Source organism: Electrophorus electricus, chromosome 3 (genome assembly GCF_041902795.1).
Source record: "Electrophorus electricus isolate QZ-2024a chromosome 3, ASM4190279v1, whole genome shotgun sequence".
NCBI classification, from domain to species: Eukaryota; Metazoa; Chordata; class Actinopteri; order Gymnotiformes; family Gymnotidae; genus Electrophorus; species Electrophorus electricus.
The window spans coordinates 2,638,133-2,664,043 of record NC_137499.1 but is presented as its reverse complement, the minus strand read 5'-3'; the positions used below and the strand labels follow the sequence as shown (position 1 = coordinate 2,664,043).

The 25,911-nt window shown below is 43.9% G+C and overlaps 1 protein-coding gene across 3 annotated transcripts in view; it reads right to left on the bottom strand.

Annotated features, from left to right (window-relative positions):
- The window catches only part of galnt18b (UDP-N-acetyl-alpha-D-galactosamine:polypeptide N-acetylgalactosaminyltransferase 18b), a 47,863-nt gene extending 24,582 nt beyond the window's left edge, over positions 1 to 23,281 (bottom strand). Inside the window, exons 1-3 of one of the 3 annotated variants that reach the window (XM_081709533.1) lie at positions 22,780 to 22,913; positions 1,657 to 1,801; positions 434 to 629 (exon numbers count right to left, since the gene is read on the bottom strand). In XM_081709533.1, the coding sequence (XP_081565659.1) occupies positions 434 to 629; positions 1,657 to 1,687 (227 nt within the window). In that variant the 5' untranslated portion in view covers positions 1,688 to 1,801; positions 22,780 to 22,913. Of the gene's footprint in view, positions 1 to 433; positions 630 to 1,656; positions 1,802 to 22,779 lie in introns of all 3 variants that reach the window. The other 2 variants (XR_014121863.1, XM_027011615.3) reach the window with 2 other exon arrangements.
- Between the last annotated feature and the right edge of the window lie 2,630 nt (positions 23,282 to 25,911).

Genomic DNA, 25,911 nt, shown 5'->3' with positions numbered 1-25,911 from the left:
GTAATTATAGGTCACAGAACAGGGCATTTCTTTTCTAAACCAGAACTCAATGCTTGTCAAAACTGTGTGGGTCTGCGTCAGCCATGGAGGCACATACTCAATTGTTCAAACCAGCAATAAAAAACTTCCAGGGAAATCTGAACTAAAACAAGGCTCTTTTTATGCGTCTCCATAAGTGCGCTTACATGAGCCATGTCTTGTCTTACTATCATACCTATCATAACCCAATGGTCTGTTTAAAAAGGCCTTTCCAGACACAGGGATGTCAATATTTCAGAAACATTTAACCTTTTGATTGCATTCCAGTCAAAAATGAATCCTGGTATCAGTCAGACCAGGAGCAATACAGCTCTAGTTCCAGTTAAGTTTTAACAAAGTCATGTACTGTCATAAAAGAACCCTCTCGAGGTTTTGGACCAAGGAGATGCCTCACCCTTCGGGTCGGTAGTCCGGGATGGGTCTGTCCATGGCCAGACGGTCGCTGAGGTAGCCGTTGTAGCCGTAGTACTGGAACATCTTGAGGGCCACCCGACGGCTCTCTGGGCTCAGCTCCTGGCCCCAGTGGCTGAAGAGGGAGGAGTCAGAGAAAGAGTGGTCCACCTGACCACTGTCACCCCTCAGCGGGGTCTCTGTCAGAGCCAGAAACAGACAGGGGGCATTGAACATGACATCAGCCATACACAGATCACCCACTCCACAGGGACACGCTTATGAGGTAAAAACTGTCCCCTAAAAATATTCATGCTATTTCAGCTTGGTATTTTCATTCACGTAAAGGTCAAACTGCTATTTCATACAAATTAATTCAAACTGAATACAAAACTCTGGACTCAGTCTCACAAATGAGCCAAGGAAACAGCATCAGTATTAAAATGATACTATTGGGGGGGAAAAAAAAAATCGGCTTATTGTCAAAAAGCCTCCTTCAGAAAATGAAGCAAGCGATTTAGAGGGCACAAGGCACCTAAACATTGAGAACAGAGCGGGAAAAGTCTAAGGAATGTGATAAGCAGCAAGAAAGGTGGCCAGCCTGAGTGTTCCCATCTGATTGCAGTGTTTGCACCTTAAATCAGATTGGATTTAAACAGACTCCACTTTATGGCCCAAACAAAGCCCTTCATTATAACCCCCATAAGTCTACATTATGCCTTAGGGCTATCATTTAATGGGCCCAGTAGAATTGGACAATACACTGTAATATTAAACTGAGCTCCGAGTAGAGCAATGCTCGCGGTGCCGTACGCACCAGCTCACGCAAAGGGACACGTTTCAGTATCAGCCACATCTGCTAAACAGAAAAAGAAAGAAAAAGGATATGTTTGTCGAACAAAATACAACTATCTTTAGGGCAATAAGAATCTATAATTGCTTGTGTTATTGTGCCTAAACCTGGCAACTCTTTTTATCTGTAACCACTGAACGTATCCTATTTTCTTTGACCTTTTCGTTTGAATGTCTGCGGTGACCTTTCTTGCGGCACCTGCCCCAGACCCAGGCTTCCGAGCAAGTAGATGCAGCACAATGGGCCCCCTGATTCGGGTAAGAGGAATGACATTCTTTTAGTCCCTGTGGTTCTGATACTTTAGCATCAAACATACCTGAGGTAAAATATCCACATATTGAGGTAAATGTGGGCAGAAGGATAAGCTGGCATACCCATAATGGCTATGTTCACCACTGTCCACATCAGAGGAGCCGGCAAGACTTCTTATCACAGCACAGGTGCCTATCCTGCCAGACAGCTGTGCAGCAGTCCGTGTTTCCTTGAAGGCCGTTCTTTTTCAAGCAGGGCACCCGATACCTGGCATGGCACAGACCCAGGAGGGTCACTAGAGGGCAGATATGCCGCGCGAGGAAGTGGCATTGTGGACGGCCGGCGCGCCGTGACCCAGGCAGGAGAGGGGCGGCTGGGGAAGCCGGGCCAACAGAGCAATACTGCGCAGTACCAGGTCTGAATAAAGGGCATCGTTGTTAGGTCCAGACTGCCAGCATTCAGTAAACACCCTACAAGCACAGCCCTATGTATATTATCTGTGTGTCTACCGAGACTGGATCGAATGCAATTTCTCTCTGTAAAGGGTCACGTGCCATCACACCGGTTTCATGTTGACTGTCCCTGGGGTGTGACCCTGTGTGTGATTTCATTACTTTTCATTTGGTTCATTTGGTTCACAGTAGGCAGATATTCCTTTGAAAAGTCAGCAGCAAATCCAACCATGAACAACTGGTGTCTTTTACCAGCAAGTTTACTGCATATTACAATCTGTTAGATAGGGAAAGAAACATTTAAAACACACACCCTGAAGCAGTTACAAGTGTGCTGTCATTAAATCGGTCATTTTTTATGTTGTATACTGCTGCTAATGGAGCCAATTTGTTATAAGGCTGAAAATGCAGCACCCCATACAAAAATAACCGAACTGAGTAATTAACCAGGTAAATGTCGGCTAGTTGCGCCAAGCAAATCTATAGCCTTAGAGCTACTTACACATTTCTCCATATGGGAACTACCACGACAGTTACCATATAGGTAAAAGAAAAAAACGAACATAAAAGACAGAAAACAAAAGAAAAAAGGAACTGAGGACAGACTTCATCTGAGAAACATATTATATCAAAAGCAGTTTAGAAACATACCATGCTCTTCTGTGAAGCAGAGCTGTAGATTTTAAACATCCTTTCACAACAGCTCAATTTAATCAGTTTAAGAAAATATTTATGAAACCAGCTTTTTTTCTGGTCACAATGCTCTGAGCAGAGAACGTTCTTCCCAGTTATTTGTCCGAAGTGGTTTAAGAATGTACTGCCCAAACAGATTTTTTTAGAGAACTAATTGGGCCTACGTTCCTATAAAAGAACTGAAACATGGAGTGCTGGAATAACTTGAATAAATGGCCTTTTCTTTGTGCACCTCCACTCATTCTGAAGAGCAGAGGCATTAACAAAGCTTGAGCATCACACATCTTAGATACAAAAGGTGATGCAGGCCAAGGTTATAGACTCAACTAAAACCATTAGCCTTAAAAACATTGTAGTCAAGCGTGGGAATTACTGCTGGGCATTTGTATTCATCAGCGTAATCTGAAGGGACGTTCTAATTGAATGCAATTGCACTATTGATGACAGGTAGTTTGATGAATAATCACAGAATATAATAGCAAATTAATCCACAGTGACCATAGCGAGAGCTCAAATTTAAAAGTGCAGAATGCACTGGACTGAATCGTCAAGCCACAGGTACTTTTCCACATCTGCAGAAAAAAAAAGAAAACTTTTTCCAGTGGGAGTATTTTAATTACAGCAGGAATGTAACACTAAAAAGTGTATACTCTCTGCCTGAAAGCTTCTTCAAGTGGCTAATGGGGGCTGTGATTATTTGGGCTGAGACCACATCCCTGCTAGCAAGAGGAGATTCCGTGGTGGTCAGGAGCGCTCTGGGAACCTTGGCAACGTGCGGGCAGTGCTGCTCCAAAGGTTTTCCACCAGCCCAGGAATTCTGAGGTGACCTGCCACCTGAAAGAGATGCTCGTTGCTAAATGTCAGGACCAAGCCTTTAACATGCACGTGGCAGCGTTGCTAGGGACCAGAGACCCTAGCGTTGCTAGGGGCCAAAGACTTCATGCAGGAAATGTGAGTCTGGCTCTCGGTGTGTGTGTGTGTGTGTGTGTTTGTGTGTGTGTGTGTGTGTGTGTGTGTGTGTGTGTGTGCGTGCGTGTGTATGTGTGTATGTGTGCACGCACCAGACAGGTCACGTCAGAGCTGAGAAGGTCAGACGTTCCAGCAACTCGTGTGGTACGAGCGAGTGAGAAAGCTTTGGACATGTCTTCTGAATCAGTATGTCTTTTGTGTGGAGAGGATGTACCCAGCACACGAACAGTCCATTTTAAAAGCAAGATCAGCAGTCTGTTCCCCTCCAGTCACACAAGACAAAGAAACAATGTATCACAACTTCACGCAAACGTCTCCATGACAACAGAAAGCTAGTTTGTGAGGACGAGCTAGGTGTTAATGAAATAATTGGAAGCAGGCCCAGTGACTGCACTGGGCTTGAAGCCATAGAGTTAAAAGATTTAGGTAAAAGCATATTACAGCCTTCCAAACTAAAACTCATATATAATAATAAAACTCCATATAATAAATACATGCTACACATGCATTTGGGATGGAGTTTCTGGAAGATCCTCTCTTTAGGAATGGATAAAATTCCACACTTTGCTTCACATGCTTTTTTTCCTTCTGAGATTATGCTGAACAGAAATGACCCTAAAGCAGGGAAACCGTGCCATGACGGGGGGAGCAAGATTACCTTTCTCTATTCTTACAGTGCATTCTGATCTGACAAATGTCTCTTCTACAAGATAATTACAGCCCGGCGACCCTCTGCAATCGTGCACAGCGAGTCACACCAGCAAACACGAGGGGTAGTGCAGCCTGGCCTGCACCTGATCGTTAGGATGGACTAACCTGGTCAAAGTGTAAATAGTTTAAAAATAAACTATTTGCTTCCCACCATGCAATGGGCCACGAAACAGGCAAACAGACAGAGATGAGCAATCGAAGACATTTGTGTCCTTTGAAGCATTTCCTGTGTTAAATGTGGCAACAAATAACTAGATTTTTCCCCACCTCTTCTGTCTTTCATGGAGTTAGCAGCCTTTAAATTGCACAGAGGAGTTAGCTAAGAGGCAGAGGGAATTCAGGGCAGCATTTGCATGAGTGTGTGGGGTGTGCATGTGTGTGTTTACGTATGCCCATGTTGTGTGGAACTCGCTCACATTCCCGGGTCCAGGAGTGCAGAGTTTAGCTCTGTTCGCTCTAACAAGCCCATTTAAACTCATCAAGGTCTCATTAGCTCGCAGTGAGCTGAGCCAGGTGCGCTGTAAGCAGGGAAAGGAGGTGATCCAGGAGCGTGGCCGGAGAACCGCGCTGAGTGGCAGCCTCATCCTGCTAGCGCCTTTATTCGGCGGACGCTCGCAGGGAGGAGGCTCCAGGCTCACACGAAGGAGGCTGCTCCAGGCTCGCGCGGTTCCATCGACATCGGGGGTGTGGCGCTTCAAGGGGGTGGGCAGGGCTGAGCAGGTGTGGCGCTGTGATACACACTGCCGGTGCACCGCTCAACATCAACACCTCCAGCTGGCCTGAACACGAGCACAGCAGGAAGGTGCTGGCGACCACGAGCAGCCAAGAATGATCAAAATAGCTCCATGGAGCGATAAATCACCACCTATGTGATCATATAAATGTGGCTGTAGTATTTTTTTGTTATTCTTACTGGGAAACACAACGCACCACGTGCACATGCACTTTTCAAAGCTTGCTGACAGGTAATGATGTACGTTAATAGAATGGGTGAGTGAGAGTCTGACCGTGCTGACACTCTCCTCTCTCTCCCGTTTCTTATTGCTGTTTTGTTCTCTGAATTTTGCTTGGGGTTTGCATTAAACACAGAGCACTGTGTTTAATTGTCACATGTGAGTTTGCATAGAAAACAGTAATAACAGAATCGTAGTTATATCCTCTCTGCTCAAATCACTCTGCTGTAACTAGAGTTCATGTCAACATCAGTCAAGCAGCTGAGAACAGCTCTACAAGACCAGATGCACTGGATCATTAAAAATGTACAAACACACACACACACACACACACACACACACACACACACACACACATGCACACACACTTTGACGTGGTCCAACTGATGACGGCAAAACGCCTGTGACTCTGCATGTCCAAAACAGCAGTACTTGTGTGTGGTTCCCAGCGTACAGCAGTTAGTACCTTCCAAAAGCAGTCAGAGGAAAACCAACCGGTGGTCCAGTCCCACAGAAGAGCTACTCTAGCCCATCTGGTCCAGTCCCACAGAAGAGCTACTCCTGCACAGACTGCTGAAAATATTAATGCTCGCTATGACAGAAAGGTGTCGGAACACACAGTGATTTGCAGCTCGCTGCATAGACCAGCGAGATCATCCACCACCGAAAGAGCCTGCTGTGGGCACACGAGCATCAGAAGTGGACCAAAGAGCAACTGAAGAAGGAGGCCTGATCTGATGAGTCATGTTTGCTTTTATGTCATGTGGATGGCCGTGTGCAAGTGCACTACTGGGCACCAGGACACACTATGGGAAGAAGGCAAGCCGATGGAGGCAGTGTGGTGCTCAAGTGAATGTTACTTTGACGTGCACCACCTGGCTTAACTGTTGCAGACCAAGCACACCCCTTCACCGCAACAGTATTCCCTAATGGCAGTGGCCTTTGAGGAACATGACAAAAAGTTTAAGGTGTCGACATATTCTCCAGATCTCAATCCCATCATCCGTCTTTGGGATGTGCTGTAAAAGAAGTCTGATCCATGGAGTCCCCACCTCAAAACATGCTGGACTGAAAGAATCTGCTGCTTATGTCTTGGTGTCAGGTACCACAGGATTCTTTCAGACGTCTTGTGGAGTCCAAATCTTAGGGATGCTTCAGAGCTGTTTTGGCAGCAGGTGGTTTTAATGTTATGACAAATTGGTGTGTGTGCACGTGTGTTTTGGACAGAAGTCCTTCGTCATGTCTACCTGATGAAGCCTTTTGAGTTTGCTGATGAAGCATCTCTTGCAAAAATGTCCTGGTTTTGTTTAGGAAACTACAGTGAAATTTGTACTATTTATACCTGGCTGTACCTTGTGAATCATCGAGACACCGTGATAGGAGATAAGAGGCAGAAAAGTTTAACATCAAGGTTGTAGCAGTCACACACACAGGAAGTGTGGGGTAAAAATGTGTTTAACGTGATAACAAAAAGTAGTTGTTATCACTTTAAAAACATTTTCCTTCTAAATGTATCCGAAACATGTTGACTGACTCATGAAATTGTGCTGCATGTTTCCATGAAAACATGGAAACATAACTCAAGCAATACATTTTTGTCTTACAAATATTGTTTTGTGAAGGCTTTTCTGCATAGTTGGCCATGGATGTGCACAAACCGCAGTACCCATCGACTGTAGTAAACACTAGGACACAGGTATGTTCGGATCCAAACGCGGAGGTTTTTATCTTCAGTATGGACAGATAAACAATGCAGGAAGGGTAGTCTATATATGAGGAGAGAGTCATTAACTAGAGAGGGAACAAGTGTAGAACATCACTACTCAGGTGAAGATGTTCTGGTTAGTTGGGTAGTCTCCCTGGAGTGGAGATATAGATACATATATATATATTTTGCACATTGCAAACATATCAATCAAATAAGGCCTGCAGTGTGTTGTCATCCTTGGTAACACTATAGATAACATTTTCTAACATTTGTTTTTGAATGAAAACCTATTCTATTTTGCTGGCTGGCTATCTCATGAATGTGCTTGCTTGAATGTGTGGACTGGGCGTCCTGGTGGAGGAGGAGTCTCCTCAACAAATAATTAAAATAATTTACATCTATTCTTTCCACACGCTTCTACAATTCTGTTTAAACCATTCAACACTCAATTTATGTTTTAATGATTTTGGGTTACATTTTTGACAGTTTACAGTTACTACTGAGTTTAAGGTCCTATAGAATGCAGACACCACCAAGCTAATGGTACCAGTGATGATATGGGAGCTGGAGGAGTAGCGTCAACAGATCCAAGTAATGACAACATCGATATGACCTCCCACTGGAAGGGGGTATACACTGTATACACTGCTGGCATTGCTGTATTTTAAATACCCTAGAATGATAAATGCTCCAAAGTCTAATATGCAATAATGAGTCTGTGGACAGATTTCACAGGGCTCCACTCAGCATCAGTTCAGCTTATTCCACCGTGAGCTCCGCAGCTTGCTGACATGTGCATGTACGACAGCACATACTGCATGATACTTATCTGCCAATTAGCTGGTTCGGGGACGCAGGCGCCTGCTCCCATTGCATTATCTCCCAGAATGCCTTGCATTATCTCCCAGAATGCCAATGACCAGTGAGCGTCAGAGGGCTATGTGTCAAGGTTCCGGCTGAAGTTGCTTTTACAAAGCAGCCACCTCTCCCCTCCCCAAAAGATTTATTTTGCTTTGGTCTTGTGTACTCGGACCGTAATAAACAAATCGAGACATTTCACTCCTCGGGAAGGCAACTCGCACGAGGCACTTGCATATCAACTGCCAACCATGAGAGAAACACTGACGAGAACTACTACCATTTCCTTCCAGGGCTTTTTTTCAAAACAAAAACAATTTTTAAAAATATATTTTCTGAAGTATTCTTAAGTTCTTGGCCGCTAACTCTTCTGCAAAAAACGATTAAACACATACAATAGACAGGGTCACACTGGAGTGCATACAATTTCTTCTTGAGCGCGGACTGTGGAGGAGGAGTTGGAATCGGCGCCTGTGTGTTCGGTTTACTGTGTCCTGCAAGGCTCTGCTCATCTGTCTTGTTTAATGTGTGCAAAGGGCAGCAAAACTGACCTGCCATGCATCAGCACATGGCAGCAAGCCTGTCAGCCTGCCATGAGTGAGACGTAGTTCGCAAATATACCGAGCCAAGATCATTAGGTCACCAATACAAGCCTTCGGTGATTAGAAAGAAGAGCAGCTCACAGAAAAAGCTAAACGTTCCTTAAAGCTTTTCGTTAATGTTTTGAAGACTTTGATGTGTGCACCAAATAACAAATCTTTTGTTCTTTTTGTTTCATTAGTTAAAAATGGCTTCCATCCCAATTTAAAAGAGACTCAACCTGTCACAGCTCAATTAGATTCAGTCCCTCAGTTCAAAGCCCATCAGATAGCAGAAGCTGACCATAACATGGACTTGGGTAATACTGTGGCCTCCTTATTCAGCTACCTTATTCAGCATTGCATAACTGTGTATGAATAAGAAGCCAGTTCATAACATTCTACTTTTCTTCCCTCACTTTTTAAATTATCTTACCAATTTTGGTAAACAGACATTTTGCTACAGCTCACTCCAATGAGATCAAAAGTCCCAAAGTAGTCTAGGGAACAAGTGCTGTAAAAAGTGCTCATTCTCACCCATTAGGGGAAAAACATTCTTTAAAAGAGGGAATTGAGGTCCTTTGCTATGTCAACTGAACACGAATTTTCCCTGCTGCCTCTACACAGTGGTAGATAATCACATTATCTTGTATCGCAGGCATAACACCAGAGCAAACGAGAGAAGAGAGGAGGCATTGAGTTCAAGGGCTTGCTGGTAGTCTTAGCGAATCTTAAAAAATATATGTACATTTGTATGGTGCTTATGGCAACATCAGCATTTGGCAACTGTCTAAACACTAAATTATAACAACCAATCTACAAAGGCCAGCAGTGTCCTTGAAATGACTGGTACATGTCTGAATGAAGAGTGTAAGGGCTCTTCAATATGAGGGCCGTGGGTCCGAGGTACGAAGCTCGTTTGGAGTGCATCTTCGTCATTCTCGCCCCCTGCAGTGATGTAATATTCCTAGAGTCGAGGCCCTCTCTCTCATCCAGAGCATCAGTGGTTCATCTATCAGAGCAGCCAAAGGACCAGGGAAGCTACAGTCGAGGAAGAGGCCTCTCATCTCGGCGCCGCTATTTCATTCGTTCATAAATAATGCAGGAACGGAGATCGCCTCTGGTTCCAGCGAGGAGAAATGTTGGCAATCTGGCACGGGTCACTGGGAGCCCGCAGATGCTGGTATTGTCACCAGCTATGAAGTAAGGTTCTCACCGGGCTCGCCAGGTTCTTGGCGATAAGTTAATTCAAATGAAGCAGGCTTCACTTGAGCTGCGAAAGCGCTGTCTAAGAAGAGTGGTTCTCCTGGTTTATCTGCTGGGAGCAGTGCGGAAAACATGCCATGTCATACTATTCACGCACGTGTGATTAACCCAGACCCAAGAGACTGATAATTCCCCTCAATTTAAAAGCCGTTTTCCAGGCTACTATAATTTACCGCCATCACTTAAATGTACAGGATAAAAGATCTCAGGCTGTTAGGCTGCTCTTGAAAGGGCCATTTCTGTAAAACCCATTCGTTCACCTCGAACAGGCTATCCAAGTCCACCAAATGGATCTTGAACGGTGCAGGAAATCACAGCCCACTAAAAGCCTTTCCATCGCTACCCCAGTGGAAGACTGGACTCACACCGAAATGCCCCGGTGGCTGTGGAAATTCCTGTGATGAGACCCAGACGTTCTTCCATTTTCCCCAGATGAAACCTCCCATCTCCACCAATGAGTCCTGGATCTCCACTTCAGGAGGCTATTAGGCCTGTAATAAGACATGACAGTGGGCTCAATAGATGAGTGGTTATAGGCAGGCACGACTCTAGGACCGCTTGGTTCCTATGGAGCACGCTCGGAGCGTCTGCGCAACGGGGCTTCACCGCAGCGTGCTGGACTCACACCGAAATGCCCCGGTGGCTGTGGAAATTCCACAGCCGTTCTTCCATTTTCCCCAGATGAAACCTCCCATCTCAACCAATGAGTCCTTGATCTCCACTTCAGGAGGCTATTAGGCCTGTAATAAGACATGACAGTGGGCTCAATAGATGAGTGGTTATAGGCAGGCACGACTCTAGGACCGCTTGGTTCCTATGGAGCACGCTCGGAGTGTCTGCGCAACGGGGCTTCACTGCAGCGTGCACACCTGCCGGGCACACTTTCGGCCTGCGCTGATGACTCACTCAAGCGCGCTTCCCTCCAAGGTGCTCATGCTCCTGAAATATTTCTGGAAGGATCAAAGATTGCCAGCTGATGATAAACAGGCCTCCCGTCCTTCTGGCAAGTCGTTTTTTTTCTTCTCGCTATCGCCTGCGAAAGTTCTCTGGCAGCCTGGCAACGGTATCGGCGGCACCTGCGCGTGCACTCTTTCAGCGCATCACAAACCCTGCCTGGGCCGACGCGTGCTAGCAAACGTTAAAGATGCAGCGTAGGGTTGGCAGTGGAGATTTCTCGTAAACAGGCTTACAGCACAACAGAAGCCTTTGTTCTCAAGAAGGTGAGGGTCTTAGTGTAGAAGACTTAGAAGATTCACATCGGTTAAAGACCAGAGGTCAAAAAGCATTTGGATTCAGAGGAATAAAAAAGGAACATACGCACAAATAAAAATGATACGCGTAAAATCGCGTGAGTGAGAGGGGAGCAGCAGGAGATCAGCAGGCCGACCTCCAGCTGTAAGCCTGTGGATGAGCAGGTAACAGCGGGCTTGAACATGCAGTAACGAAGGATCCAGCTGGCTGGCATAGATACTAACGCATGGAAGTGCTTGAAGGTCGTACGTGCACTTCTCCTCGTCATGTTCAGGCCGCACTGCACGCTGGTCAGGCCCAGACCCATATTCCCTCCGTCAAACAATGTGAGAGTCTAATTTTGCGATATGGCCCAGCTGTGATTAATTGACTGCAGCCCATGTGCCACGATGAAAGTCTGGAGCCGGAGTTTGGGTCTTATCATCACCGTGCAGATGTAACTTTGACTGGACGTGAGAGAGCAGTTCACATGGGGCCTGTTCACCAGTTCCTCAGGACCACACAGAAGAGCCGGGGGGGGGGGGGGGGGGGGGGGGGCGGAGAAGGAGAGAGAAAGAAAGAGGAATAGAGAAGGGAGGAGAGAATGACTGTAAGAGTGGGAGAAAAGAGGGAGAGAGAAGGGAGGAGGGGCTGCTGCACCACATGCCTGATTGACACCTCTGCCTGGTTGCTGTGTTTTCGCTCTTCGCTTTCCTTGACAACCTCGTTCCCAATTGCTGTCTGTTGTGCTTCGACGACAGATGTCTCTGAATTAGCCATTTAGCACTCTGAAAAGTGAAAGTACGGTGTGCATTTGAGCTCTGCAACTCAACTGCCTAATGCTTTCAACAATTTCACTCTCATCTTTATGCAGAGTGTAGAAGATACTGTCTGTGATGCTTACTTCAAACTGTGCCTGGTCAAAAAGTAATTACATTGTACACTTACATGTATTTGTAAACCACGAGATAACCCTGGAGAAAATGCTGAAATCCCAGACTCAATCAATATAACTTGAAAAGCACCAGGCAAAAGGGGGGACCCTCTTACGGCGCGCAGGGTTTTTGTTGGAAAAGGTTTTAGGTGGAAAGAAAGCGGCATGACTTTTTGTGCCCCAGTACACATGCACACAAAGAGATCCTGCCAAGTCTCTCTGAGTGCCTGTTCTTTGCTTTAATCGTGCACCTACTAGGAAAAAGAAATCCCCACTGGATGCACCACGGATGCTCTGATGCACAACATGTTTATATGAGCGCTGCACCAACCAGCGGAGAATATGCAAATACTGACAGCGTTTTAGTGCATCACGGGTGAGTTTATGCATAATGACCTTCTAGTACAACTCACCAATGCAACCAGAGTCTATTTTTACACTCTGGATTTGCATACTCTGCACTTGTACGGTCAAAAAGGCAAAGAGATGAGGGGTGTGTGGGCAAAGCGCATGCACTTCATGAGGACCCAGAGCCCATCCCAGCTGCATTCAGAGGCTTTTGGTGAGCAAACACACTTCTGTATCAACACCCATCTCTGAACCAGGCCGAACCTCAGGCAGGTAAGGAATCAAACCAGTTTAATCCATCACTGGAGAAACATAAAAGCCGCGGAACAAAAGGAGAGTGGAAATGGAAAGTGATGTTTTACACACGCTGTGTCCTTTGAATTGTTTTCCAGCTGAAGATTCCTATTATGTCTTTAAAATGGATAAAACATCAAGCAACGATTTCTGTGAAGTCTATGAATTGACTTTGCCATCATCTTCAAATACCCAGTTCCCCATCAGGTCATCGACAGGCACCGTTGCTGACAGTCCCAGTGAGCATATTCCTGTGCCCTGTGTCTGTCAGCAAGGCTTAGGGGAACGGACAGGTCACTTGGAGATCTGTCTGAAACGATGACGCTATTTTCACAGCGAAGCCAGGTCCATCTCCAGGGAGGGTCCCCCAGGGTCTGCCCAAAGCTATGACGGACTGATAGTCCTCCCTTCGGGGTTGAGGTGCGGACAGAGTAGCGGACCGACGGACCAGTTCTGAAGCAGCGGCCCATTCATGAAAATCTTTAATGAGAAGAATACTACACTACCGCCCAGACTTGCATGCACCTATAGAAGTATAAACGCTGCAATTATCCTTAATGAACATCACTCGTCGTACAGTGCTCTATGAGAGATTTATGCAGTGAGATCATTTTTCTAGGTTAGCTGCTCTCAGCAAACTGGTTTTTTTTCTTTTCTTCAAAACACTCCGTGACACGGTAATACTAATCTAATCCTGCAGCACAGCCAAATTCCCTGCTAGCAAATTAAATCACACAAACGAGCACCTGATACAATTCGTACAAGTGTCACTGATGCAATTCCCCATCCCATGCAGTCAGAGAGTGCAGGGCTCCTCTCGTTACTGAGCCCAACGTCATCTACGAGGCTCTCCATACCCAGTCGCCATGACCCAGTCCTGCCTAAAAGGAATTCTGCAGGGCCTCCCCATTGTGACGTAGCTAATATCCAGACATCACTATAAAATACGTGATACCGACCCCGGAGGTCTGAATGCGTTAAAGGTGAGGGATGTTTAGGCCCAGAGCACTGCAGCACCAAGCATGAAGACCTGTGCGTCTTCTTAATACATAGAAATCACTGAGGTACCAGAAAATACCACAGAGGACAAGAACTAAAACAGAAAGCAAAGAACTAGCTTGCATGTACTAGCTTGTATGTGCAGAGGGCTGCTGTTAGCATCACTGCTTTCTAGCTAAAACTCGAATTTGACTGAACCTGACTGCGACGGCCGGGAAAAGCCACATGCGCTTGCAGCTTGGTTTCTGTTTTACATTCAGCATTTTACATGCATCGTTACATATTCCGGTAGATGTGATCTGCCAGCAAACAGCTGTAGTGACTTTGGGAATGTTCAAATGAGGCAATTCACCCAATGACTCTCAGCTCAGGGGACTCCTTATCGTGGTGCTCGGAGTGCGCACCTTGCAGAGCAAAAGATAAGGCATCTCGAGCGATGACGTTGTTTGCTCTGCTGAGTGAACATCCCTATCTCCAACACGTTTATTTTTCTATTAAGATGCTAATTCAGGGACAAAGCCTTTTTTGTTCACTCTTGCTTTTCTTCATACAATCAGATTTTGAGATTCATCGATGCAGGCGACTTGCAGCAATCGACACAATTGCCTGGAGCTCTACAACTATATTACGGTCGCTATCAATGGGGGTAGAGCAACCTGCAAGCAGACAATCTGTTAAAAAAGAATGTGGGGGTATAGAGGGACACAGAACAAAAGCCTGCTGCCTGTTAGCACTGATACTCATCCTGTAGTTTACCTCTCCTGCCATTTGAAACAGATGATCACCTTCAGGCTTCAGTTAACAATAGCGCGCCCCTTGTTACCTCTCTGACAGCATTTCAAGCCGATGGCAGGGTTGTAGCCTCCCTCCAGGAGCCCTCTCGACACAACCAGGACATGATTCCACTGCGCTTACGAGAGGCCTCTCCACCTCCCAGAGAATCAGTGCGAGCTTCTCCTGCTCCGTTATTTCATCCACAGTCGCGTTGGGACCTCAAAAGACCTGTGTCTGATTCATCGCCCCTCTTTCACTCCAGAAAATGGACAAGTTATACGGTTGGAAGGATTACGCTGGAGTTTGGCTAGAATCGGGTTTATGTGTTCTGTCTGTAATGGGGTGTGGTGAATGGGGGAGGTTTCTTAAGTAATTGGTACAAGTAACAAGACCGAGACCTTCAATAACCCAAACGTTTCGCAGTGCGCTGGAAAAATATCAAACTTTACCAAGTTAAAACACATTGAATCATATCATAAATAGCTTTGGTCTTTTTTTTGGGGGGGGGGGCAACATGGTACAGCCACAGCATTTCCTGTCATGACAAGGAGAGCAATGGACACACACATCACCAGCTGAGTGATTCTTAACGCACCAAGACCCTGCCCATCATTAACCATACGAGTCCCACTGAGCATGTCGTGTCCAGCCTGCACTCCAGGCTGAGATTTAAGGGAGGGGGGACAAGGGATGTAATAACACACCACAACAGCTTTGACAGCGACTGCAAACAACAAGACTGCTCAGCAGACAAAGGACAATGGCTCGGGTTGCTATGGAGAACCCATGGTCGGCAATCACTCATCCGAGCAAGTTCGCATGCGGGCAGCAGGAAAACACAGCAGTACGGCATCGGCATCGGTGGTAATTAAATCCCTGGGTAGAAATAATAAGTAGAGATAAGGTGATAATTATACCATGGGCCTTAAGTCTCTTCCTGCAATGCAGGAGATAAATGTGGCATACACCGGTCTTGTTAGGGACGACGCGCCAATTCCCAGCGTGCGCTCTTAAGTTCTAGGAACAAGCGACACTCCGTGGCTACGCTTCCTGAACAGCGCATGACTCCTGCCTTAATTAACGAGTAATTATACACCATTGCTTCTAGTTCTGTTCCTCTGCTGTTTAATATTCTCTCTCAAGCTGAAATAAGGACATTTTTAGCCACACCACTCATGCTCATTTCAGACACTGTTGCTGAGTGAAGCAGCCGGAGTCACTTGTCTTTCCCCCTTTTTTTCCTGCTGAGTGGAACGCGTTTATTTCTCATCCTTTGCCAATAAATAGGGCTGGATCGCTGTTTTGCTCCTGCAGTAATCAGTCGGAATTGATCCACTGAACCTATCTGATGAATGTAAAATAAAAGCGTGTGACAATCAGTGTTTTTCTAATTTATTGGCACGACTGCTTAGACTCAAGGTAATGAGAGGAGAACAAGAATATGAATGATCAATTTGAACAGGGCATGTTAATTAAAAAAAAAAAAAGCCCTCAAAGCCAGCTGTGTTCTTAAGGGCTAACAAAGATTTTAAATGACCCTACTGCAGTGTCTTTAATCCCTTTCTCCACCTGGTATGAATGGCGTTTGTCATTTCTGGGAAACGTCACTTTTAATATCAATCCAGCAGTGCACAAACACGGCACGGATGAAATCTTAATTCTACACGAAAGCCGTTAACCGAATAGCCTTTGATACATACAATACACTGATCAAAAGAACTCCCTCGCTAGCATTCTGGTGAATGCATGGTGCTGTGCTGTGCTGTGCAGTTCGCCCAGGAACAACCTCGGCTTGTCCCAGCGTGCCAACTGCGTCTTTTCCTTGGGAGGGTTAGACAAGAGTTCCAAAAGAAGAAAATTTGGTGTGCACATTTCTTAGTGTGCCGTTCTCCCTGAGATAGCAGTTTAGTATTTCTATTAGGTGTATGTTCAACACTATACCACAGGATATACTCCAAGGATATACTCTTATGTCTCAGCAGTATAACAGCAAATATGATTTTGTAACAGCATGGAAAAAAAAAAAATTATTCTGAATTATCGCCATATTAGTGGTATTAAGGATATTATTATATAAGATATATAGGATATACAGTATTAATGGTAGTTTAGATAAGATCCCAAAGCTGATTTTAGTGTAATAGCTTGTACATCCAAATATAGACCTAATTTCTAGTAACAAATTCAACCAGAATCACTTTGTCTTTGAAACATCTGCAGCATTAGCCTGGAAGGGAATAGGACACTTCAGTTGGTAATTGGAGTCTATTCAGATCCTCAGCCACTGAAAGTGTTTGCCTGATAGAATAACCTCTCCTCAGTGCCCACACGTGCACTCAGCAAACAGTGTAAGACTGTATGAGTGACTGGTACAAATTGCCCAGAAGGAGGCCATGATGTAAAGAGGAGAAACAGCTCTGAGGAGCAGTGGCAATCAGGGAAACAAGGTGGCCTTACACGTCAGATTTCACTGACGTTTAAACCCCTGAAGAGGCTGTTTTAAAGGCTATAAAAATGGTTATCTACAGGATACATATAAATGATGTAAGGTGATTGGATGCATGTTGTATTATTAAAGACCATCGAGACTACTGCTTATGCAACACAAGGCTCTTCTCTGTGAATGATCAATAAATATTTCCCTGATTCAGCTAACTATATATAAAGGCGCTATATACATTTTAATATTAATATTCGTAATTTTTCAAAATGACATTTTCCAAAATGACATTTTCCCCACTGGTCTCACTATCTAATGCCCATGTATTAGATTTTAGCATTGAAAGGTTACACTCATGGATATATTGGTTGTATCTTAGAAAGCACTGCATCAATCCCAAGTGTGTATTTTTTGTTCTGAGGCGATCCTGACTAGGCTCACTGACCTGATTCTCACAGAGCTCTTCCGCTGGACTTGGTTCTAAACACCAAGCTCTGTCTTACACCCTGCGCACTTCGCAATCTGTACAAGCTCTTAATTCTGCAGTTCTCTGAAAACAATCAGTTATGTCTCTTTTTCTCTTCTGAGTCACCCACATGCTTCTGCTGTCACTACTCTTTAACATCTCTTCCTGTGGTAAACCTAACCTTCGCATACACGCCTGCCATTCCTACAGCACACAGACAATGTGAGGTTCCATGTGCTGTTATGGGGAAGATATTTGGTCTGCTATGTGTCTGCCCTAACTCTGAATTACAGCTACAGACAAACAAACCAGGACCTTATGGGGGCCTATGACACGTAGCTCTATGCAAATTACTGTGTTAGCAGCTTCACTGTGAAGGATAATGTGCACAAAATATGACAGTGTTACGTCAGAATACATCGTTTTTAAATTTGTTCCTGTCAGAGCGCCTTTGGCCCTCGAGCCTCAAAGTAATTAATTGTTTTCATTATCAGTCCTACTGCACTTAATTTATGGTAATTAAATACTCGTTCTATCTGGCTGAGACAAAAATCAACATGTTGGTGTCTTCTTCAAGCACTCGCTCTGCTGCTGCGACTACTTCACTGGTGTCATGGTTTCTTCTACATCTGATAAACGAGTAGGAAATTTAGCTGTGGCAGTGACCGTCCTAAATATGTTCAATGAAACAGTGGCATAAGTCTCCAAGAAACAAGTTACCAAAACCGTTATGTATACCTCAGCTCTCACTGAAGAAGCACACATCAAATGGCATTGGTGAACAGCTCGTCACAGTGTGGCTAATCATCAGCACCTAGAGAGATGTCTGACTTGCTTAAGTAACCAAGTGCATTTTCAGGACAAACACTGCTAACGTGCTTTTTGCAATAAAAGCAAAGCTCTAGAAAAACATTGTGGTGTGTGCTCTGCTGTCTGAGCTTTTCTGATTAATAGCCTGTGTCTCTCTGGCTGGGGGACCTTGCAATGTCTTAGATTAACAGAACTCATTGAGATTATCATGAGATAACCTTCACACCCAAGCCATACATCACGCGGGGATGGGGTCCTTACTCTGGCCAGATAAGACAACTGATTAGCCGAGCCATTCATCAGTCACAGTGGCAGTCAGAACCAACTTAAAAAGCACCAGAGTCTTCTGGAAGACACCAAACGCAGCGTGGCTTTCTCATGTCCACGGCAATGTGTCACTGGTTTATACAGCTTTCTCAGATCCTCGGTTTGCGAGGTAGTTAACCCTGACCTGCTGTTTACTGAAAATAAACTGGGGAGGGGACAGGGTGAAACCAGGACCCCCATCTTTACGGGGAACTCCATGCTTCAGCCATTCCACAGCGCCTCTGTCACCATACAACTCCCAGTGGTTTGAGGTCTGGAGGCAGCTCTCAGCACATATCCAAATATCACAGTTCCTGAGCTCACGGGAACTCTGTGCACCAGGACAGGCACATACAAATATACTGGTAGTGAAAATAGCAGGACATTTCTTTAAAAAACTAAACTAATTATTAATATTAATTATTAACTGTAAGAATTAAACATGATTAAACATAAATACAGCCAATATTTTATTTCCTTTGAGAATTTTAAAGAGCATTTTTATGTTTGAGTACTTTATTTTTTATTGCCTGAGTAAAATCTGTATGCTGAACACATAGAAATCTATTTAGAAATCAATGGGCTTTCTGGTTTGTTTAATGACTCAAACAGATGACGACTAACAAACAAATTAACAATCTCTCTTTCTGGAAACTGGAAGCCATTTATCCTGATTTATTCTACAGATCTCTTACTTCATTCTGCTAAGGGAAGCTCGCAGAATGTACACACACACACACACACACACACACACACACACACACACACACACACACACACACACACACACACACACACACACACACACACACAAACACATACACACCTCTCCACAGTTCTGACAGCTTCCACACACAGTTAAAAGTATACTGCAACTACAGTAATGATAAACTTATTATTATTTGTCAAAAAGAATTATGAAAGGAGTGAGAACAAAATCCCCATGTAACTACATGCAGTACTGAAGTTTAAATAAACTTGCTAAGATGCTTTATTTTAATAACTTGGTACAAGTGGAATCTTTTGCAAAGTGTCCTAATCAAGAAGTCAAGCAGAAGCCTTGCAATTGGGTGCAACATGAGACCAGCTATATCCTCAGCCTTAAGCAGGAAGAGTGTACTGTATTGTAATGAGGAGGAAATTCACACAAAGACCTGAAACCTAATACCACTTCCTCAGCTAAGCCGACTCTGAGATCTGCATTCAGCCATCTGATCTGTATCACTGCCTCCAGAAGAGTAACAGCACACACAAACAGCATTTGAAACAAAGTCTATTCCAGAACATTCCAGCTGAAATATGTGAAATACGCTTTCAGGTACAAGCCGAGGACAAAAGGCAAGAAAGATGGGTATGCGGCTTCTGTTAACCTGTCAAGCCACGCTCCCCTGATACGGTTATTCAACTGTAAAGTACACAGGGTCACGTGAGGTTCCACCGTGGCAACTCCCTGAGTTTTGAAGGATAGAGGTTCTGCCTCAGATGGAGTAAAGGCTCAGTGAAGAGAAGCACCTTGCTTTATCACCATGACGGAGAGATCAGACAGATCACCCTCCAGCCTGCTGGAGCCAGGTGCCGAAGCTACAGCTGGCGCGCATCTTCAGCATGCGATTCGTTCATTCCACCAAGCACTCACAAGTGCCATGGAGTGTGTGTGTGTCTGTGTGTCTGTGTGTGAGAGAGAGAGAGAGAGAGAGAGAGAGAGAGAGAGAGAGAGAGAAATGTTGGTTATAAATATGGCATACCAGAATAAAGTACATCCTCAATCAGCCCTCATTTGATGCCTGGACACTAGATGCAATCAGTGCACTTATGTCATCCTTGACTGTTGAGTGGCTCTGGGAAGGAGATAATTAATATGCTTTTGGCCAACCACAAACATCAGCAATCAGAAAGAGCAAAGGTGTGCTTGGGGTGGTATCCAAAAGTCAAGCTGTAAGTAGAATGGAGAGACTGGGGGGAGGGGGGTGTTGAGACTAGAGAAATCTACCCCTAATGCGCTAGCTTTGCAGATGCCGGTCCAGCAAGCGGAAACCCGTGCCAGGCAGCAGAGTGCGTCTGCTGACCCAGGAAGGGAATGTTCATTTAAGCAATCAGCCAAGCATGAGTGCCTCACAGATCGGGGGCTCCACTGGAAAGGGGGTGCCATCGTGACTGAAACACATTCACGTGACCCCATTCTCACACAGGACTCGAGCTTCTGTGCATTGCCAGTGCCAGTAAAGATTACACCTGCACAACGGATGGCACGCATGTTTGGGCTTTGATTATGTTGAAGGGAAATATTGGATATGATGGCATATTTCAAGAAAAAAAAAAAGTTTGCATTCCTTTCAAGTCTGCTCTCTGTACGCATCATTTGGAAATAAGGACAGATTAAGAACCAGACATTTTGCTAGCAACTAATTTGGTGGCATGCAAAAGGGTTTTTTTGGCAAAGTTTTAATGTCACAGTGAGGGACATCGAAAGAACAAGGTGTCAGAGCCTTTCACATTTCACTAGAAGAGAAAGCCAAGACATGTTGCTCCCTCAAATACAGAGAGAGAGTTCTGAAAAGAACCAACAGCCACTGACATAAGGGACTCGGTTAAGCTCTAAATTACTTGTTTCAGTTCGCTTCTGAACAATTGCTTTACAAAAAATGAAAAGGCTAAATGCCAAAAATGCAAATTAAAATTAATATAGAGCATATACCCACTTGGACCAAAGCATTTAAATGAAGTAAATTATTAAAGTCCAAACGCTGAGCAGGTGTTATAAAAACCTTGTAATGGAGCTAAACATAGTCTACTTGTGTTTGCCAATGAATAACAGAATTGTTATCATTCATTTCAGAGTGCAGGTTGAGTTTCACACTGCTGCCCTGTTTGTTAGAAAAAAAACAATGAACGCAGCAGAAAGGACAAGTGATATGGAAGTAACAAAAGCAGTTTAGGCTCTGGCTTTAACAAACCTCTGGCAAGCCCCGAAAAAGAGCCTCTGTTTATATTAATGCATGATGCTTGAAAATCTTTAGGGAAACTACATACATTTTGACATTTAATGACTCAAACAGACAACGACTAACAAATGAACAATCTCTCTTTCGGGAAACTGGAAGCCATTTATCCTGATTTTTTCTACAGATCTCTTACTTCATTCTACTAAGGGAAGCTCCCAGAATGTACACACACACACACACACACACACACAGACGCACACACATACACACACATACACACACCATGGAAATTCAATTAAACATTTGGCTCTACAAGAATAATTGGACCACAATTTGAAACCTCTGTTATCTCATGTGTACAGGTGCACCAATTCAATGTCAATACCAACAATCAAAATCTAGAAGGCTTACAGGGTGTAATATCATTACCGATATTAATATTTTAGAATATTATTAATATTATATATATATATATATATATATATATATATATATATATATATATATATATATATATATATATATATATATTAAAAAAAACATGGAGTAAGGTTTGCACCATATCGGCACTACGTCCTTTTATTAACCTGATAAAGATAAGATGATTTAGTCTGATAAAGATGCGGATGACTATACTCTCAACTGAACTCTCTAGGCATTCTTTTCTGCAGATATTATCGCCTACCATGAAAATCGACCAAAACCATCCTGAGTAGCATGAAGATAAAGGTCTGAAAATGGTTGCGTTAAGAACTGGATGATGAAGAGGAGAAAATGGTTTCCAAGGTTTTTCACATTAAAAAAGGTGAAAGCCCACGGTAACATTTCAGAACTAATGTCTAGGAATTAAACAATTAGTTGCGACTTGCTGCGTCTTCTGAAAATGGAGATCAAATTGGCCTTACACTCATTTAATATAGACCTACAACTCATTTTCGTGTCTGATTAGTGATGACACACACCTTTCTGTATAACCGAATCAATCATTTATAGCCTACTGTTAAATGTTACACTTTATTATAGAACTAGCTACAAAGTTGATATTCAAACTACTGTATAAGTAATAGATCAGCACTGAAAAAAAACCTTTAATGTATTAGAAATTGAAAGCTGTCTATACATATAATATATTAATCTCAATGTTCAGCATTTAGCCATATTTCAATACGATTACTAGCTAGGTAACTCCGTCAGAATGCAGCCTAACCCACATGGCCTATACGATGCAGACTCGTCGAGGGTCTAAACGCCTAAAACGGCCTGCGACGTCCCGTTGTAAATCTGAACTGTGCTGAACACTGTACTGAACACTACATTCGGTAAATATTTAATTTCGCTCAATCAATACAAGTTAAGAAATACGTATGCACCCTTAAAAGAGTTAAGAATCTAGCGACAGATTAAACATACAAAAAAAAACACCCTCCCAAATTGCAAATAAAATGTTAGAATTGTTGTCTTTCACAGTGCCATCTTCAAAATAATCTATTGTATTTAGTTTTCCAAAAACATACCTTGGATATGCTGATTAACAACATTCTCGAGACGATCGAGTCGTTCTATAATCCGTAGAGTTTCTCCCTTTTTGTCGCCTTCCAACTTTTTCGCTGGGACAGGCATCGGAACTTTGATGTACACATTGGCGATATAATTAGTTACCCATCCGACATACAACAGGCAGACAATGTTGGTCATGCCACTCAGGATCACGCACGTAGACACCAAAGTTTTGGTTCTCCTGGTACAAGCCATTCCGACATCCCTGCACGCAGCCTCCAGAATCCGATGCAGAACGGAGCTGGAGTCGCCCGCGTGAATTACGCGTCAGTTCTCTACGACCTAGTGAAATTCCTGCAGTGGTCCGACAACCTGTTCTCTAAGCACAGCGCGTCTTCTGCCGCCCCAGACACAATTTTACACGCATAGTTTGCCTGACAAATCTTTTTAGCTGCATTCAAAATTACGGCTTCTGTCTTGCTCCAACACGTACGGTCGCGCCTTCCATCGCTAGCGCTGGGCAACATAATCCAGGAGCGGGGAGGGTGGGTGCGCGGGGCATTGCGCTCCAGCCGCGCGGCCAATGGGACGCCACAGCACGGCCGTAATCTTTGCTTTTAGTTGCAGGGTGGTCCAATAACAGTTTCGGAGGTGTGTTCTTCCACGATACCGGGGCTCAATTTCCAAACACGGCAATGGACCCATGTCATTAACAAATATGGCATTGTTAATGTATCTGTTGTGCTCGGCAAGCAAACAATATTTAATGTCGAAACTCCCTCTTCAGGAGATAAAGCTCTAATCAAGGTCCAAACCGCAGTTACTTTATAGCCCTGGCATTTGAGAGCTGGCGTAGGAGTCAAAGCGATTGCTAATGTCTTCCAAAGATAAACAAAATAAATATACAGCAAAACAAAACCAAAACAAGACTCAAGAAAGCGTTTTAAAAGTTACTATCTATGCCTTTAAAACAAGAAAGTGTTGAATCTTATGCTTGTTAATAAATGTTATGTTGTTGTGCTACACCTTCTAAGTAATAGTAGAGAATCTGCTTGTTTGGCAGCACATCGTGACTCCATAGGCAGCGCGGGTTTGATGCGTGTCTGTGTCTGCAGGAACAGGGTTAAGATGTGCAAAGACCTGCAGGATCCTTCTGCTTCCCACTGCCGTTTACCAGCTGAGCCCGGGACGCACACGCACCAGTGGAGACACGCCAGTGGAGCAACTCCAAAGAGAAGTGCTTTCATCTGGAATCTGAAATCTTCAGACTACCACGCCTGTTCCAGAGGTTAAAAAAGAAATGAGGAAAAGCAGTAAAAAACGATTGGGAAAAGATTGTGTTACTTCTTTACATTCACATGGCGTAGTCACTCAAGCAGTCCGAACACAGCGAGCTCCGGTACGGTCAATTAGGGTTTCAAGTAACAGCAAACTAATTAGTTATGGCAAGCATTAAAGGTGAGGCATGCTCTCACTCCCATCGCCTAATGAAGCATATGAAGGAAGGAGCCTGGAGTATTTATTTGCAAAACCTTCGTAAAACGGGGAAGGGCAGGGAGAGAGACAGAGATGGAGAGAAAGACTTAAACCACGCTTCACTCATCTGTACTACTTAATCCACATTCTGATGTTTCGCTAATACATGTCATACTTTTCTGAACCACAAGATAGAGACAAAAGAGTTTACTGTAATGACTATAACATTCGCAAAGAAAACAGGAACCGAAGGTTACAGCACTTCAGTAATACTTGAATGATAATAATTGAATTCAATCTCAAAGGTACATCAGATGGACATGTAAGATACTATATGAATATAACACATGTCAATGCTTAATAATCAATGAAGAAAATTACTTTCGGCTACTGGCAATCATTTATTAAGAACAGCTAATAAATTCACAGAGACTGATGATCATCATAGCATTTCAGCAGGGTGGAAACGACATCTATAGTTACTGCATATCACCACATCTGTCTCTTATTGGTCAGCCAACAGTGTTATAAAATATCTACACCTAAATTATCTTACAACCCACCTAACCTATGACATGCACACCAGTTATCTGAAAAAGCATCAGTGCGATGTCTGAGAGTGGAAGTGACAGTGTTCTTGCTAACGGTTACATATTGTCAGTGTTCAGTGGCTCTGATGCTGCAGCATAAGGGAGCCGTGGGCTCGCTCTGAATGACATCGATCCCAGCCCTCTTTGTGTCGATGCTGACATGTGGTACTCCACTGTGACTCAACTGCTGCGCGAGGTTTCTCTCCACACCAGGGGAACGAACGCAACAGCCTTTGCCGTACTGCATAAAAGATTCATGCGGGTAATGGTGTCGCAAGCCGGAGGAGCGTGCTGATATGGTGTGTTGCTGTAATAAGCCATAAAGGGAGCATAGATTATGCCACAGCTTTGCCAATCAAATTCTTTATTTCTCTTTGTGGTTGTTTGTTTATGCTTCCTGTTGCATGTTTAATGTGCTGTTTGTTTGTGTGTGTGTGTGTGTGTGTGTGTGTGTGTGTGTGTGTGTGTGTGTGTGTGTGTGTGTGTGTGTGTGTGTGTGTGTAATTTTGTAGAAAGCAATACAATTAGAATTTGTGGCAGGCATCTTTGGAACATATGGAGCCAGCTCTGTGAACAGTGCCTATAACTCATCAGGCGTTCTGAACCACTCAGTCAAAGTAACGGTATTTGTGATATCAATAAGTCTACAAATCAGCATGGGCTCTGGTGTACTTATTGCATATGAAACTAATCTTCAGCTGCCACATAAAACTGCATTGTAGGCTTCTTGTTTGTGCCTTTCTAGCTGTCTTGTATTATTCATTATCTTTAAAAAAACAAAAACAAAGAGTTCTCAATGAATGTTAATGACCTTAGTACTGCAGCATGTCATCTAATGATGATGTCTCTATGATATGGTTCATTGCAAATAGGCCAAGATCTAAGAACAGAAGGTCATTCAATCATTGTTTGCTTGTTTGTTCAGTGATATGCTAAATTAAGTGACAATTTCAGTAAAAGCTTGTGTCAAACAGTGAGACTTCATCTAACCTTGGAATAATGGGAGACCTGTCTGAGTCACTGTTCAAAGCTGCAGGGTTTGCCCTGACAGCAAGGCCATCAAAACTCTCCTGTCATGCCATC